This window comes from Bufo gargarizans, chromosome 1 (genome assembly GCF_014858855.1).
Source record: "Bufo gargarizans isolate SCDJY-AF-19 chromosome 1, ASM1485885v1, whole genome shotgun sequence".
NCBI classification, from domain to species: domain Eukaryota; kingdom Metazoa; phylum Chordata; class Amphibia; order Anura; family Bufonidae; genus Bufo; species Bufo gargarizans.
Window position 1 is genome coordinate 129387809 of NC_058080.1, and position 18776 is coordinate 129406584.

At 47.0% G+C, this 18776-nt stretch overlaps 1 protein-coding gene across 1 annotated transcript; it reads left to right on the plus strand.

Annotated features, from left to right (window-relative positions):
* Nucleotides 1–1540: 1540 nt before the first annotated feature.
* Nucleotides 1541–11704, plus strand: LOC122935495. The gene is made up of 14 exons (XM_044291284.1): nt 1541–1629; nt 2792–2879; nt 5420–5571; nt 6556–6630; nt 6759–6842; nt 7116–7136; nt 8712–8726; nt 8814–8897; nt 9098–9145; nt 9465–9539; nt 9714–9814; nt 10439–10580; nt 10945–11122; nt 11417–11704. Exons 2-14 carry the CDS (start codon nt 2875–2877, stop codon nt 11475–11477), a joined length of 1041 nt encoding a protein of 346 aa, XP_044147219.1. The 5' UTR covers nt 1541–1629; nt 2792–2874; the 3' UTR covers nt 11478–11704.
* Nucleotides 11705–18776: the final 7072 nt, after the last annotated feature.

Below are 18776 nucleotides of genomic sequence, written 5' to 3' on the forward strand. Positions count from 1 at the left end.
AAGCACCCAGTCATCCTCCCAAAAGAAGGGCACATTACCCAATTAATCCTGTCCCACTATCATGCAGCCATTCATCACCAGGGCCGCAGCCAAACTCTAACAGAACTCAGAGCAAATGGATTTTGGGTGCTTGGTGGAAGCAAGTCAGTTGCCAAGTTAATACATAAATGTGTACAGTGTCGAAAGCTCCGGCGTCCCACAGAGGAGCAGCGTATGTCAGAGCTCCCCGAAGAACGCATAGAAGTTTCAGATCCCTTTACATACTGTGGTATGGACTGTTTTGGTCCCTTTATCACCAAACAAGGTCGAAAGGAATACAAGAGGTATGGTCTAATCTTCACATGCTTCTCCTCACGTGCAGTCCACATCGAAATGCTTGAAGATTTATCTACAGATTCCTTCATCAATGCCTTAAGGTGTTTCATCAGTTTAAGAGGAGCCGTTTGCCAACTTCACTGTGACCAAGGCACAAACTTCACAGGAGCAAAGAACGAACTTAAAGAAGCCCTGAAGCAATGTGACACAAAGGCACTAGAAACTTTCCTAGCTGATAAACAGTGTGAGTTTATCTTCAATGCTCCTTCCGCAAGTCATGCAGGTGGAGTCTGGGAACGTCAAATTAGAACCATTCGTAATGTGCTAAATGCTACAACAGTCCAATGTTCAAGTAGACTAGACGATGCTTCTCTCAGAACGCTATTTTATGAAGCCATGGCCATTGTTAACAGCCGTCCTTTAACTGTCGATGAAATCAATGACCCCAAGGCGCCAGAACCTCTAACTCCAAACCACCTCATCCTGATGAAATCCAAGGTTGCATTACCTCCACCTGGGAAATTCGTAAAGGAAGACGTATATGCAGCTAAACGGTGGCGTAGAGTGCAATATTTAGCAGAACAATTCTGGAGTCGGTGGAAAAGAGAATACCTCATGAGTGTTTCCACAAGACAGAAATGGCACACACCTCGACGTAACCTCAAAGTAAATGACATTGTCATAATCAAAGATGATATGTCTCCCAGATGCCAGTGGCAACTAGGACGTGTAATTGAAACTACAATAGAAAAGGATGATCTAGTTCGTCGAGTCAAGGTGTTAGTAGGTGACAGAAGGTTGCAAGATAAAAAGGACTATGTATCAAAACCTTCAATTATTGAACGTCCTATTCAAAAGCTAGTAGTCCTCATAGAAAGCAAATAAGTTCAATTTTAGTGATACACTAGCATACCACCACAAGACAGTAGCCAGTTACAGAGGTACCTATAAGCTAAATTGTGTATGATGTACCATGTTTTATAGCGGCCAAGGTTATGTTCTGTAAATTATGTATGACTTTTAGGTTATGTTCATTCATAACATAATTTGGTGGGAGTGTAACTGTCCGCTTATCATTGTGGATCTTGTTCAGCACTTACTGCTGGGTGGAACCTTTCTGCCTCCCTTTGGTTCCCTGGGGAATGTTTTGATCAGCAGGATTACAAGACCTCTCCTTCTTCCTGTCTTAAAAGGAAAGCCTTTTCCTGTATCTCAGATGCCACATGTTAGCTGTCTGCATAGGATTTCATGGAAGATGTCCGCAGAAAATCCCTAAAGCTTAAAGTTTGTACCCCCCTTGGCAAGTGGATCGAGGTATGCAGAAAAGTGTGCATTGTTATAAAAGGTGTATATGTTCTAGAGATAAACCCTGTTCATGCTGTTTGGTTTTAAATACGCTATACTGTATAATCCAAGGCACTTTGCATGTAACCATGTTTCTTTGAATGTTCAATGTAATTAGATGTGTGTGCAGACAACTGTAATTAACCCTGTAACCCCTTTTTGGTGACAACCGTAAATAAGTGTGTTGTATGTCATTTACAGTTTTCACGGTGCTATGGTACTATGGTGCTTACGATATTCATGTTTACGGTGCTCAAGGAAATAAAGAAAATAATATTCAACCCTGCTGCGCACCTTTGTTCCGAAAGAATAAAACTACTGCACCCGTCAGAATCTCTCCTCTTGTTATTTATTCGATGCCAAAGGGGCCGTAACATAGCTTTTAGGGATTAGAGAATTTAATATTTTGAAGTTCGAGTTCGGGTTGGGGTATATGCTGAATTGTGTTATGGATTCTGTTACCACGGACCGTAACGCAATTCCATGACGGAATGCATAGCGAAAACCGGATGGATCCGTTATGCAGCCCATAGACTTCTATTATGACGGAATGAATAACTGATTGCCTCTAAAGGCATTCCGTTATGCATTCTGTCATGGAATTGCGTTATGGTCCGTGGTAACAGAATCTATAACACAATTCAGCATATACCACAACCCGAACACGATCTTCAAAAGATGAAGTTCGCTCATCCCTTATAGTTATCATGGGCGATAGAACCAGCTCCAGGTGGGTCTAGTGAGCTTCCTGTCTCCATCCTTGGTTTGCAAGTAGAGCATGTTCACCCAATTTATTATGGGCCCTGGCTCATGCCAGCTCGGCTTGGACACCTGGTCCTCCTAGTGCTCCCCTGTTGCTCTGGACACAATGTGCCCATTGTGTTATTTGTGACATGACCGTGTGCTAGTAGGTGATGTTGCATGGGTAACAGAGAGATGGAAAGAGCCAGGAAAACCTGGTCGATGTCCACAACAACTATGTTATTTTCTACATTGATGCTAAAAGGTTTAGGCTCTATTCACGTGACAGAACCAAAGTCTAAGGGCCTATTTACATGGCTGTTTTTTTTAAAAGCCAGTGCATAGCGGGCGTCAAAAAAATATTACATGTCCTATTTTTGTCCGTTTTCAGTGCCAGACGGACTGCACAGGAGTGCACCCGTCTAATGGGCGTTAAAAGTGGATACACTATGCTGTTGCCTGGCGTTCAAGTGGATGAGGTGAGATTTTTTTTTTAAAAAGCACCTGTAGGCACTTCCAGAGGTGGGTCCATTAAATATACTGGGGCACTATGTGGTGGCCTTTATATATACTGCAATCCTATGTGAGGACCAGTATATACTGGGGCACTATGTGGGGGCCTCTATATACTGGGGCACTATGTGGGGGCCTTTATATATACTGCAATCCTATGTGAGGACCAGTATATACTGGGGCACTATGTGGGGGCCTCTATATACTGGGGCACTATGTGGGGGCCTTTATATATACTGCAATCCTATGTGAGGGCCAGTATATACTGGGACACTATGTGGGGGACTTTATATACTGGGGCACTATGTGGGGGCCTCTATATACTGGGGCACTATGTGGGGGCCTTTATATATACTGCAATCCTATGTGAGGGCCAGTATATACTGGGACACTATGTGGGGGCCTTTATATACTGAGGCACTATGTGGGGGCCTTTATATACTAGGGCACTATGGGGACCATTGGATGTCCAGGGTGCACTGTGGAGGCATTAGGCACACTAGGGGTACTGCCAGTGTCAGACTGGGGTACCTAGGGCCCACCAGTAAAATGTATTTTGGGGCCCACCGTGCGGATACATTCCAATATAATAAATAATCTAACATGTTTTAATGTTAACCTTGGCTGGTGGAGGTCCTGTACACTGAATATATGTATGTAGTGCAGTAAGTCTACTGTGTTATGTGCCACTTGTGCAGGGGGTGGGAGACTAGGGGCCCACCTTGCTCAGGGGCCTACCGGGGGATTCCCCTGTACCCCTGTGATTCCCCTGTACCCCTGTGGGCCAGTTCGAGCCTGGGTACTGCAGTGGTTGGGTAAAAAAAAAGAAAAGAAAATGAACTACATCTGATTTTAATAGCCTTCTTTAACAGCCATTAAAAACGGATGCACTATAAGATTCACTAGCCCATAGGACGCAGCTAGGTTTTAGAGGACAATAAGAAAAAAATATTTTTCATTAGCCCTCAAGTCAGACCACCAATCAGACCCCCAATGTTAAAAAGACCCAAATAAGACCTCAGATCAGATCCCAAATCAGACCTTAGCTCAGACCCCAATCTGAATGACCCGCAATCAGACCTCAGATAAGAGCCTCATGTCTCTCATCAGCCCCCATGTCTCTCATCAACCCCAATGCCTCTCATCAACCCCCATTGCCTCATATCAACCCCCAGCCTCATGTATGCAGCCCCCATGTTACAGAGCACATAAAATAAATAAAAACACTTACCTCTCTTGCTCTGGACGTAGCCATTCCTCACCTCCAGCGCTCCTCCTGCTCATTCTGCCGCTGGCTGTGCTGTGAACTGACACGCACGGCTTGAGGTAACAGAACGCCCTCACAGCCAAAGCACAGCTGACAGCCGAGGACCAGGAAGCGGGTGTCATGGATGATGTTGCAGAAAGCTGGAACTTATATAAATAAACATCCGACTGGCTTGATCCCAAACTAAGGAGCATATGGGTGATCTCTATAAAACCCCTAGAGCTCTCCCTGACTGCTATGCCCATTCAAGGGTCTCTATGGTAGACGATTGCATGCCCACATACCTAATACTGTGTTACACCTGAAAACCCTATAATAGTGAGAGGACACGACCACTGGCTCCCTGCACTTAATACGGACAGAGTCAGGGTCACTTAGAATCAAGCCAGCAAGGAAACACAAATAAAGGAAAAAGACTTATCTGAGGAAACAGCAGCAGCCTCCAGCAGTGAACACCTCATCCAGGAAGTAGTATAAACCGCAAAGTGAGGCAGTATGGGAGGGAATATAAAGGGAGACAATTAGTCTAAATAGGTGACACCTGGGAGAAGGAAAGGAGATGACAAAGTGAAACCAAAACAAAGAATGTCATGCAAGAGGTAGAGAAGAACGTCTGCCAGACCTTCTCACAGAACTGGCGGTGACAGCGGGGAGTACTGAGCCTTCACCACTTCCCGGTCCTCTGGTACTAATTAGTGCTTCCATAATGGAAGCACTCATTAGTATTCATTCCATAAGACGCAAAGACATTTTCCCCCCACTTTTGGGGAGAAAAAAAAGTGTCTTATGGGGCTAAAAATACGGTATATTTAAAAAAAAGTTTTTTAAAGTGAACATACTTTACTTCTAACATCTGATGTTCAAGAGCCTAATTTGCATAATGAATGTGATGATGCCACAATTAAATTTTCCACCAATCCAATAGCTTATGTGGTTCAGAGCCTAATTAGCATATTACATTTTCAACCAATCCAATTGCTTGTTTCAGAGCCTCATTTGCATATTCTGATGATGTCATAAAGACATTGTCTCTTAACCGGCGCCTGATGCTGTAACCGGTGCAGTGCTGTTGTCTTCTCAGTGGGACATAGTTCTGCTCTCTTGCGTCCTTAGTGATTATTTGCTACAGGAAGCGATTTTACTAAAGATGTCTGGTTCTATCCAGACCATGTGGCTTCTACTGCTCGTAACATCTGTCTTCATCGGACTGTCTTTCTGTTGCATACCATGCGACTCCAGAGGGAAAATGGCTATGGAAGAATTCAACACCTTCATCAAAAGCCAAGTCGATGACATTGACTCAATAGAAGCTTATGTCAACATCAAGCGGTTTGCCAAAATCGCAGAAAAAAGGGTCCTGGACTACCTTGAGGATGAAGTCGGCATACTGGGTAATTATATTATTACTATTATCTCTATTTTATGTAATCTACTAGCTGAAGGACCCGGCTTCGCTCGGGTATATTTAATCTATTTCATTTAATGTTTCTGTGTGTCGTTAAAAGATATCAACACTATCCACTATAACAGTGACATCTACATCCCCCCCGCCCCCAAAACAGTGACCTCCACATCCCCCCACCCCTTAACACTAACCCCTCCCCACAGTGCTCTGTCCCTTAAAATTGGACCTCCACAGCAGCCCACCCCCTTAACTTTGACCTTTACGGCAGCCTTCCCCTTTAACAGTGACTTTCACAGCATACCACCCCCTTGACAGTGACCTCCACGCCACCCCCTGTCAGCTCAGTGGCGGGGTGGCGTGGCCTAACAAGATCAGGGCGTGGCTTAGTGTGGTCTCGGGCAGGGTTTTAAGGTGGACACATTGCAGCAGGAGGTGTGCCTGGGCTCCTTCCTGCAAGAGTGACACCCCTCTGGGCACCTTACTAGCTCATTTGCATACCAAATAAACTGGATTTTCAGAGGATAAAAACATCTATTGCTGGAACAAAAGCACATCTTGAAATAAGGTGCTAAGTGCTATTAGGCCATGGCTTCAATAGCAATTATCCTTGTGACAGATTTCCTTTAAAGCTCTCCTACAGCAGTGAAGATAAATGGCTGGGTTGTTATGGAAACCTGGAGTAAAATTGTGTATGTGGAGGCTGAAGGACCTGCTAGCTTCTATTGACTGATAAGGGTCATGTGACCAAACGTCTATTGGCTAATGCATTTTTTGGGATTATCTCAGGAACGGTACGTGATAGAGAGCTGAGACGTGGTCTAAAACCTTCCCTGACACCTGATGTACCTGTGTGCCAAATTTCGCGAGTGTAAATGCGACGGTGCGGATTCCTTTAGCGGACATACACACACACACATACACTGATCTTAATATATTAGATAGATAGATAATTATTGTATTTTCCTTCCAGATAAATATGCTATATCCGAAATTGCGTCTGAATATAAAAAATCTGTGGACGTCATCCTGGATATAGATTTTAAGGGTAAGTACAATATTTTATGCGTAGGTGGAAATTCTACTTCTCTTATTAATAGGAATTAGTGTGTTGGGGGCTCAGACTGATAGATGAGGGGATCGGACTCTCATTCTTCTCCTCTTTATATATCTTAGAGGTCCAGCTTCTTCACATCATTGGACTCCATTTCCAGCGACTCAAAGAAAAGGTCAAGGTTATCGTCCAGGACTCAAACCACCGTAAGTGGAATCTTCTTCTGTCTACCATTGTACTTATCTTCTACGTGTCTGGTAGGTTGTCAGAGAGGATGTTTTCAGCTCGTTTTCCTTTCCCTACAGCCTAGTGACAGGAGGGAGCGATTGTAATAAAATGTTCTATACTGGGAATTGCTATGCGTGCAGTTTTCTCTTGTATTATTGCAGTGTTATAGATGGAGCCCTCATATACAGGGGATTTCTGTTCTCTATTGTTCTCTAATAGTAATTCTGCTTTTCTTCATTTCTCACTTTTAGGGAGGTGTCCAAATAAACAAGGTGAGTTCTTCTATAGTATAGTATAGATATAACACGTGCTATAATATGACATATACCGTATTATCCGGGGTATAAAACTGCTTTCTAACACTAGAAATTATTTTCAAAAGTCAGGGGTCGTCTTATATGCCGGGTATACTCAGATACAATGGAATATTCTAACCCCCAGGAGTTCCCATGGTGACGGGACGCTTGCCTGGGGGTTAAAATATACAGGGCCCCGCCGCTCACAGGAGTACATTTATAAACTGTAATCCGTAACTTTAACTTTAAATCAGCGCTCATCTCTTTACTAGGGTACCTTACTCTCAGCTCTAGTAACAGGCAGTGCAGGCGGCGCTTACTCACCAACGTCCCACTAGGCGGTGCAGGCGCGTGACGTCAGTGAGTAAGTGCCACCCGCACTGCCTGTTATCGGAGCTGAGAGTAACTTACCCTAGTAAAGAGATGAGCACTGATTTAAAGTTAAAGTTACGGATTACAGTTTATAAATGTATACTCCTCTGAGCGTCGGGGAGGGGGATCTGTGTATGGCACTGTTTAGGGGGGGATCTGTGGATGGCACTGTTATGGGGAGGGGGATCTGTGGATGGCAATGTTTAGGGGGGATCTGTGGATGGCACTGTTATGGGGAGGGGGATCTGTGGATGGCACTGTTATGGGGAGCGGGATCTGTGGCTGGCACTGTTTAGGGGGATCTGTAGATGGCACTGTTTAGGGGGATCTGTGGATGGCACTGTTATGGGGAGGGGGATCTGTGGATGACACTGTTATAGGGAGGGGGATCTGTGGATGGCACTGTTTAGGGGGATCTGTGGATGGCACTGTTTAGGGGGATCTGTGGATGACACTGTTATGGGGAGGGGGATCTGTGGATGACACTGTTATAGGGAGGGGATCTGTGGATGACACATATAGCAGAAGATGCTATATAGTGTAATCCATAGATTCCCCCCCCCCCCATAGCAGTGTCATCCACTGATCCCCCTCCCCATAACAATGCCATCCACAGATCCCCCTCCCCATAACAGTGCCATCCACAGATCCCCCTCCCCATAACAGTGCCATCCACAGATCCTAGTCAGTTCCCTGGACTGGAGAAGGTCATCTTGAAGACAGGGAGGGCTGGACATTCAGGGGTAGTCTTATATGGCAAGTATAGCCCAAACCCTATATTTTAAATGGAAAAGTTGGGGGTCGTCTTATACGCCGGAAAGTACAGTAAATGCATTACACACACAGGCTTCTTGGAGTAATAGTAATGTAGACCCAAACTAGAGATCCCCACAGCCACCAGTCAGATCACTGCTGTTATCTCCTACCCTGAACTGGACATATGAAAGCCGGCACCTGATTGGCTGCCAGGGATGTTTGCACTAGGAGCTGCTGCGCTCTATAGAGGCCCGGAACGTTCTGGGGCGGCTCAGAGATTTCTGTCAATGGAAATCTAGAAAACAAAGTGACGAACACAGAGGCACTGACATCATGTAATAATAAGGAGACCCAGAGATGAGAGGTTTCTGAGTCTGACAATGAAAACGGTCAGTAATGTCTTCTTTCTTATCCATTCCTCAGGTGCAGACAGCTGTGGTAAGTACATTTTATACCAGATTCAGCTTCTTGTCATTATTATTCTCTATAAGATTGGAAGGTTATAACACAAGTGCATTTCCCCAGGATTAATGGTGCAAACCTACACCAACTGTAAGACCTGCTCCGAGGAGAAGGTTGTCTGCGCCGGGGGCCCTCCAAAAAATCAAGGTACAGTGTAAGATTTCTATCATAGGCCAGAATAACTAGAATTACACTATATAATGCATGCCAATGGACCTTTCCCACCAGTGTGTGTAAACTATGTGTAAACTGTGGGTACTGTGCCTATTATACAGAGGTGAGCAGCACTACATAGGCACTTTACACAGCACTCACTGACTAATGTATGATGTCTCCTCTTTTCACAGACTACTTGGAGAGATGCAGCTGCCTGTGCACCTCCAACAGATGTTTTGGTAAAGTAGAAGTTTCTATTCTTATATCTACATTCATATAGTACATTAGTAAATATATAGGACCCCAAATACTCACCGTACACTAAATATACCAGTCACTGGTATACACCAGACTTCCCAAAGCAGGAGGATATTTAAATAATATGATTCAGTCCATAAGCAGGCTAGAAGGGTGATTTGTGGCAGCCTGTACAGTATACTGTCCATGTGCAGGTAACAGAGGGGTGATAGATACCAGCACATGATTATCATATTTATTCTAATATTATAAGTGTCTTTAATGCTTGGCTCACATTTCAGTTCTTTCTTCTTTTCTCAGATCTGAAAACTGGACGGTCCTGCTCTCCATGTAAAGATCACAAGTCTCACCTGGCAGAGACTGTAAACTGTGGAGGTGAGGAGATGGCAGAATATAACCAGTTACTATCAGTCTCCTCTATGATGCCCATATTTCCTATTAGGTCTTATAGAAGGAGACGTGTTATTGAGACAACCCCTAAATGTAGGACAGAATATCTACACAATTACTTCTATTTAAAAAAAAATAAAAATCTGTTTTTTTTTCTAGAGATAAATATAAAAATCCCAGAATATGAAGAACTAATTCTGGACTGTACTTTTGAATGGTACGCGAGGCTGGAGGAGACCTATAACAACGTGTTCACCCTGGTAAGTGCAATGCAGATTTCCAAGAAAATAAGGGTAAAATTGGGAGATTGTTCAGTTTAGGTTATACCTATCACGATGCACATGGTATTTGAGCTGCAGGCAGTAAAACTTGTGTTTTATACATTTAAATTCCTGCTCATTCTGGACTTTGAAGTCCAGGAGGTGGTCCTATCAGTGATTGACAGCCTTCCCTGTGTATACACAGATAGCTGTCAATCACTGGACTTCAAAGCCCAAAATGAGCAAATTAAATGAATAAAACAAAAGTTTTACTGAATCTTTTCTCACAAAACTATATATCAATCTTCTCAGCTCATCCTGCTCTATAACATGCTGCCTGTAGCTCAGACATGTTCAATGTGATAGGTTCCCTTTAAGGCAGCGCTTCTCAAACTTATTCCTTTCATTACCCAAAACTACTTAGCAGAAAGTCCTTTCACCCAATATCATCACCCGGCTGCTCAATATGGTCTAAAATCAGACTTTCTGTCATGTCAGCAAATTATCATCAGTAATTTTATAGATCTTTTGTCTTAATGATATGACTATGATAAATTACAAATATTATATTATAAATAGTTGTGATATCTGAAGCTCTAATAATTCTCCATATTTTTCCTATAGCATCGTGAACACAATCCCAAAATCACCCGGGAGCCCTATCTAGTGATCAAGGGCGTACAGATGGGGGACTCCGGACGGTACACGTGTACCACCATCCTGGACTCTGAGGTGCCAGTGAGTAAGATCACCTATAACGTGGCAGGTAAGGACATATCATTACTGGTACTATGCTGGGTGGTAATTCTTAGATACATGGGATTCATATCTACTTGTGGGTGATAATTAGTGAGAAAAGATCTAGTTCTGAAAATCTGAATTGTCACCTATAATGTGGGGTTATTTTACATTAGTATTTGTAAGGAAAAAACCTATAATGGAAAGATTTGAGCCATTTCTGTATTTTGGAGCCACTCTTGGTTTTGACAGTGCTTCTGAGCCTCCATGATGCAGACGATTCTGATATTCTGACATATATTCCATGTTATTTCATGTATAAGATACACTACAATGTCATTATCGTTCTCTTCATGGAATTAACTATTAGTGTAATTGTTTTCTTCATTTAGTTATCAGCGGATCGGAACAGGCGACAAAAACATACCATCCTCGCCCTACACTTCCTGATGTGCTTGACATCACAGCGCCTGAGCCGCCACTTCTAGAGGAGCTACGGAACAACAATGCTTCCCTCATAGCAATATCTGTGGCCGGCTCCGTCACCATCATGCTGATCGCTGGCATATGGTAGGTAGCATTTATAAGATACTCTGTGGAACAGGCGTATTATTTCAGATACATATTACACATTACACAGTGTAAACTTAGTCCAGGCCGTCACTAGATGCTCCAGATTTATCACAATACTGAACGCTTCATGATAATTTTGGCGCATATTACAAGGCCAGACATGTTATAATGTCAGTGGACTGATAAGCAGCTAATGTAAGAAAAAACATTGGAGGATCTGTGCACACATTTCACTCAGAGCTGACATGTAAGTAGCAAATATCAAATAACTGATAGATTTACTTTTTTCAGCATCTGCATGTTCTGGAGGAAAATGAAATCTAGAGAGCCTCTGGAAAAAGAGCCAGTGTGAAGGCGAACCGTCAAGCACCATCCTGTACTGCCGCCTGCCAGGAAAAAAAAAAAACTGAAAATTTTAACCCTTCCCCAAAAACAAAAAACTTAAAAAAAACTTCCCTTCCCCATTTCTCCCTTCCCTTTCTTTCCCTTATCCCCTCCATAAAAAAATAAAAAAAATAAAAATGTTTCCCAAAAAATAAAAAAAGATCTTCCCTTCCCCATTTCTCCCTTCCCTTTCTCTCCCTTATCCCCTCCATAAAAAATACAATAAAAAAATGTTTCCCAAAAAATAAAAAATTATCTTCCCTTCCCCTTTTCTTCCCTCCCCTTTTTCCCTTAAAAAAATAAAAATATACAAAAAATCTTGACTGCAGCATTTCATTTCCCATTCATCAGATAAGAACTACAAAGACTATGGCCTCTTTCCCACGGGCGTGTGCGCCCCGTGGTCGTGCTGCAGCCCGCAAAATACGGGCCGCCATGCAGGAGCACAGTCCGTGGGGCAGCTGCAGCGGATCGTGGACTTATTCACTTGAATGGGTCCGCGATCCTGCCGTTCCGCAAAAAGATAGTACATGTACACGGAAGTACGGCACTCCATAGTGTTTTCGTAGGGTTCCGTTCCGTGCTTCCATTCCGCATCACCGGATTTGCGGACCCATTGAAGTGAATGGGTCCGCATCCGTGATGAGGAATTCCCACGGAAGGGCACCCATGTATTGCGGATCCACAAATGTGGTCCGCAATACGGCATTGGGGCGCACACGCCCGTGGGAAAGAGGCCTTTATCAGAGTTAGACCAGGAGGATGGAGTCTCTTCTTGTTATTCTTGACACCAGAGCCAGTTTCAAGATCTATAGTCATATAACTTATGGTTTGACTGAGCAGAAACATGTCTTTATTAGAAAACCTTCCTAAATCTAGATGACTAACTTCAAGCTCCTGGGCTCCAATGTAAAATACTTAACAGGGCCATGAACTATCATGTGTGGTGTACAGCACTGGTCTACTCATATGGGACTTGTGGACCTTTTGGACTCTCAGATTAAAGGGCCTAGGGTGTGACCTTTGCTGGGGGAAAAAGATGGAGCCCCCCACCTTCTGTCTAACCATTCAGATTGGCTGACATAACTGTATGAACCATGCTCCGCTCCTGGGCCCATTACCCTCCCATCCAAGTTTTTGGCAGGAGCATTTAGGACTCTTTAACACAAGCAGATGCCATGCGAGTAATCCGCTGCTTGAAAGAGTGCCAAGCCCCGCTCCGGACAGCAGAGACACGGAGTATTAACATGATTGATAATACTCTGTGCCTTGGTTCTTCATAAATCCAGCGCCAGCGCCATTCACAAGATTCGCTGCGCCTGCGCACTTCATTCTCCATTAATGCGCATGTGCCGACCCGTACATCTAGCCGGCTTTGTGCCTCTGCCCATAATGGGGAATAAAGTGCGCAGGCACAGCGAATCTTGTGAACGGCTCTGGCGCTGGATTTCTGAAGAACTTAGGGTGGGCCAGAGGGGTGAAAAGGGAGGGGTTTCATATGAAAAGCGACGAGAAACCTGGGCACCGGCCGCTTGAACGCCACCCCTAGGCACCTTCAGAACCGAATTAACATATTGAATAAAAGTGTTTTTTAGCAAAAATAAACTACGGACAGCTATACGGTAAGTAGCATTCCAATATGGGGACTATAATGCAGGTGAAAGACTCCGTTTAACATCTGGCAGGCAAACTCTTTCAGCTCTGCTACATCTGTACTCTCTCATCTCTGCTACCTTGGCTGGGTTAAGTAGGAACCTTTTCCTCTTCTGCTGGAACTTAGCTGTCTGTAGTCTGTCTCTTACTTTATCTTGAGCTGTATCTTTATCTTTAATCCTAGGAACTTCTTCCTGGCTTCAAGCTCACTTAGCTTGGCTGTAGGAAATGCAAGCCCAGGAGGAGACATGCAACCACATAGATCTCACAGGCAGGGCCTGCGGGCCGACACACAGCCTTCCCTTTACAGGGGCTGCTCTTAACTGACTACTAACTCCTCCCTCTTGTCATGGAACCATGAACCAGACGTACAACAAGAGATAAGTGGAAAATAAGAAGGTTTTATTGAAAAGCAAGCCGTAAGCAAAAGTCCAAACGGATGGCTAAACCGAAGCAGGGTCTTGCGGAGACAGAGGTCAGGAACCAGAAGGGTAGTCAGATGAAGCCAGGATCAGGAACCAACGGGGTAGTCAGACGAAGCCAGGATCAGGAACCAACGGGGTAGTCAGACGAGGCCAGGATCAGGAACTAGAAGCAGCAGCAGTCTTAGAAGCATGTGAACACAGGAGGACCAAGCAAGGAACTGAAGCCACAGACCTCCTATATATATGAGCTAGGCATCCAGCTCCTCCCAGTGGGAAGGAGAAGCCGCAGGGTTGGAGGCTACAAGAAACCCAGACGGGCTTGACCAAGATGGCCGCCAGCACATGTCAAACGAAGGAGAGTAGTAAGAAGGTAAGACCATGACAGTACCTTCCCCTCAAGGGCCCCTCCTCCGCGGCGTAAGGAACGGTTTCTGAGGGAAGCGTGCGTGGAAGGCTCGGAGCAAAGCAGGAGCATGGACATCTGCAGAGGGAACCCAGGAACGCTTCTCTGGACCATAACCACGCCAATGGACCAAAAACTGCAACCGACCGCGGACCAGGCGTGAGTCCAGGATATTGCTCACCTCATATTCCTCACGATTGCCCACTTGGACCGGACGGGGCCGAGGAACCGAGGAAGTGAAACGATTACACACCAATGGCTTCAACAGGGAGACATGAAACACGTTGGAGATCCGCATGCCAGGAGGAAGCGCAAGGGCATAGGCTACCGGGTTTACCCTGCGAAGCACTCGGAAGGGACCAACAAAACGAGGCGCCAGCTTGGGAGTGGGCACTCGAAGGTTGAGGTTGCGGGTGGACAACCATACACGGTCTCCGACCTAGTAGGAAGGAGCGGGCGCTCGTCTGTGATCAGCCTGGAGTCTCTGGCGCTGCGCAGAGACCTCAAGGGACTTCTGGATCTGTACCCAAGAAGCACGTAGGACGGAAAGGTGATCCTCCACAGCCGGAATATCCTGGGGAGAGAATACCTCCAGTAACACGGCAGGTTGGAACCCATAATTGGCCATGAAGGGAGACGTCCCAGAGGAAGAGTTCACTGCCGTGTTCCTGGCAAACTCAGCCCAAGGCAGGAGGTCAACCCAATTGTCTTGGTGATCGGAGACATAGCAACGAAGGAATTGCTCCAAGGCCTGATTGGATCGTTCTTCGGCCCCATTGGACTGAGGGTGGTAGGCCGAGGAGAAAGAGAGATGAATCCCCAACTGGGAGCAAAAGGCGCGCCAGAACCTGGACACAAACTGACTCCCCCGATCCGACACAATCTCCTTGGGCAAACCGTGCAACCGGAAGACCTCCCTGGCGAAAATCGTGGCCAACTCTTGTGCAGAGGGTAACTTCTTGAGAGGAACACAGTGGCACATTTTGGAAAACCGATCCACAATCATGAGAATGACCGTATGGCCTCGGGATGCAGAGAGGTCCACAATGAAATCCATCCCCAGGTGTGACTATGGGCGCTCCCCGGTGGCTATGGGTTGCAAAAGGCCCAACGGAAGGTGCAGAGGGGACTTACTCTGGGCACAAACGGAGCATGCCGCTACATATGCGGCGATGTCGGAACGTAGATAAGGCCACCAGAACAGACGTGAAACAGCCCAGGACAGCTGATTCTTTCCAGGATGCCCCGCGGCCTTGGAGTTATGGTAGGTTCGCAACAACCGAATGCGCAACTCCTCAGGCACAAAACACCTGCCGTTGGGTCTCCCAGAGGGAGCACCAGATTGAGCCGCCAAAATCTGCTCACCCAGGGGAGAGGTCAGGCTGGTGCGAATGGCGGCCATGATCTGATTCGGAGGTATGACCGAAGTCGGAATCGACTCCTCCCCGGACAGCTCGGAGTACTGCCGTGATAAGGCATCTGCTCTGATGTTCTTGGAACCGGGTAGGTAGGAGACCACGTAATTAAAACGTGACAAGAACAGAGCCCATCTGGCCTGACGTGGTGTCAATCTCTTGGCCTCAGAAAGGTAGGTCAGATTCTTATGGTCCGTCAGGATGAGAACCGGAACCACCGAACCCTCGAGCAAGTGCCTCCATTCTTTAAGGGCCTGCACGATGGCCAATAACTCCCTGTCACCAATCTGATAGTTGCACTCCGCGGAAGACAGTTTCCGGGAGTAAAACCCACAAGGAAGCAGAGGACCCTCTGGTGTTCTACGCTGAGACAGGAGGGCGCCTACTCCCGTCTCAGACGCGTCCACCTCGAGGACAAAGGGCAACCCAGGGTTGGGATGCGACAGAATCGGAGCCGACACAAAGGCGGACTTTAGAGCCTCAAACGCTCGGATGGCCTCGAGCGGCCAGACCTGGAAATTACTGCCCTTCCTGGTCAGATCCGTGAGCGGCTTGGCTAGCATAGAAAAGTCCCTGATGAACTTCCGATAATAATTGGCAAAGCCCAAAAAGCGCTGCAGGGCACGGAGACCACTGGGCTGGGGCCACTGTAAGACAGCCGAAACCTTCTCAGGATCCATGGAGAACCCCTCAGCGGAAATGATGTAACCTAAGAAGGTTACCTGGGATCGGTGAAATTCGCATTTCTCAAGCTTACCGAACAGCCTGTTCTCTCGTAACCGTTGCAACACTCGTCTGACATCCATAATGTGGGCCTCCATGGATTCAGAATATACCAAGATGTCATCAAAATAGACCACCACACACTGCTGCAACAGGTCACGGAAAACATCGTTGATGAATTCCTGGAAGACTGCGGGCGCATTGCACAACCCAAAGGGCATAACCAAGGATTCATAATGACCGGTCCTGGTGTTAAACGCGGTCTTCCACTCATCGCCCGCCTTGATCCTTACCAGGTTATATGCCGCCCTCAGGTCGAGTTTGGTAAAGACCGTGGCCCCTTTGAGGCGATCGAGCAGCTCAGAAATCAAGGGTATCGGGTAAGCGTTCTTGATCGTGATGCGATTGAGACCCCTGTAATCGATGCAAGGCCTCAACTCACCGCCCTTCTTTTTCACAAAGAAAAATCCAGCCCCTGCCGGGGACGAGGATTTGCGAATGTGTCCGCGTGAAAGCGCCTCCCTCACGTACTCCTCCATGGCCTCATTCTCCGCTACCGACAGTGGATAGACTTTGCCACGAGGAGGAACGGCACCAGATTGTAACTCTATGGCACAATCGTATGGGCGGTGCGGAGGTAGGGCAACCGCGCGCACCTTATCGAATACATCCCGGTACTCTTCGTATTCAGGAGGCAACAGAGAGTCCGAGGAAGTACACAGCAACTTGACAGGCCCATGGATGCAACTAGCCCCACACTGCGGTGACCACGAGAGGATCTCGGCCGATCTCCAATCGAAAGTCGGATTATGCTTCTGGAGCCAGGGGTACCCCAAGACCACCGAGTAGTGTGGAGACGAAATCACCTGGAAACAGACCGACTCTCTGTGAACGGCACCAATGGCTATCCCCACTGGAAGGGTCTCATGAGTCACGTGTGGTGGCAGAAGGGGTCTGCCGTCTATCGCCTCAAGAGCCAGTGGGGAACCTCGAGGCTGCAGAGGAATGGAATTGGCGGCAGCGAACACACTATCAATGAACAAACCACCAGCACCAAAGTCCACCAACGCCTGGGTCGTCACCGAGCCCCCGACCCAGGAGAGGACAACAGTGATCAGTGGTTTGTCAACACGGGAAACCGGGGACGAGGAGACTCCACCCAAAATCTGCCCCCGACAGGATCTCAGGTGCGAGCGTTTCCCGGACGGTTCGGACATGCCAACCGAAAATGCCCACCGAGACCACAGTACATGCATCGGCCCTCGCGTCTCCGGAGTACCCTCTCCCCCTCGGACAGGCGAGCAAACCCCAGCTGCATGGGTTCACCCCCAGACAAGTCATCCCCAGGAGGCGTGGGAGGAGAGGGAGGCACGGGTGGGACAGCAAACGTAGGCGCCAATCTGTTAGAAGACCTCCGCAGGCTCTCCTTAAAGGAAGGTCTCTCCCTGAGTCTGGTGTCAATCAAAATCAGGAAAGAAATAAGAGACTCGAGCTCCACTGGTAGGTCCTTAGCTGCAACCTCATCCTTCAAGGCATCCGAAAGACCATGAGAGAAAGCAGCGACCAGAGCCTCATTATTCCAGCCCACCTCTGCTGCCAGGGTACGAAACTCAATGGCGTATTCAGCTACGGATCGTGAACCCTGTCTGATGGACATAAGGAGCTTCGCAGCAGAGGCAGCACGAGCCGGCACATCGAATACCTTCCGAAGAGAAGCAACAAAACCGGAAAACTCGGCAACCACCGGATTGTTGTTCTCCCATAAAGGGCTGGCCCAGGCCAAGGCCTTGTCCGAGAGCAGCGAGATCAAGAAGCCCACCTTTGATCTCTCAGTAGGAAAGGCATGTGGCAGCAACTCGAAATAAATGCCCACCTGGTTAAGGAAACCTCGGCACTGAGTTGGCTCTCCCCCAAAGCGCTGTGGAAGGGGGGCAGAACCGGTCATACCCCGAGACACCGCAGGCGCAGCAACAGGTGTCGGGGTAGACTCTGGCGCAACAACCGGAGCGGCAGTAGGAACGGGCCCAGGAGCGACAACCGACCCATCGGCAACGGAAGCGAAATGAGCCGTGCGTTCAAGCAGGGTTTGCAACGCCACAGCGAACCGACCCAACAGGTGATCCTGCTGATCAAGTCTGGCAACCAGCGTAGGTAGCGAGGATGGCCCTGTACCGTCAGAATTCATGGCTTGGTCCTAATGTCATGGAACCATGAACCAGACGTACAACAAGAGATAAGTGGAAATAAGAAGGTTTTATTGAAAAGCAAGCCGTAAGCAAAAGTCCAAACGGATGGCTAAACCGAAGCAGGGTCTTGCGGAGACAGAGGTCAGGAACCAGAAGGGTAGTCAGACGAAGCCAGGATCAGGAACCAACGGGGTAGTCAGACGAAGCCAGGATCAGGAACCAACGGGGTAGTCAGACGAGGCCAGGATCAGGAACCAGAAGCAGCAGCAGTCTTAGAAGCATGTGAACACAGGAGGACCAAGCAAGGAACTGAAGCCACAGACCTCCTATATATATGAGCTAGGCATCCAGCTCCTCCCAGTGGGAAGGAGAAGCCGCAGGGTTGGAGGCTACAAGAAACCCAGAAACCAAGATGGCCGCCAGCACATGTCAAACGAAGGAGAGTAGTAAGAAGGTAAGACC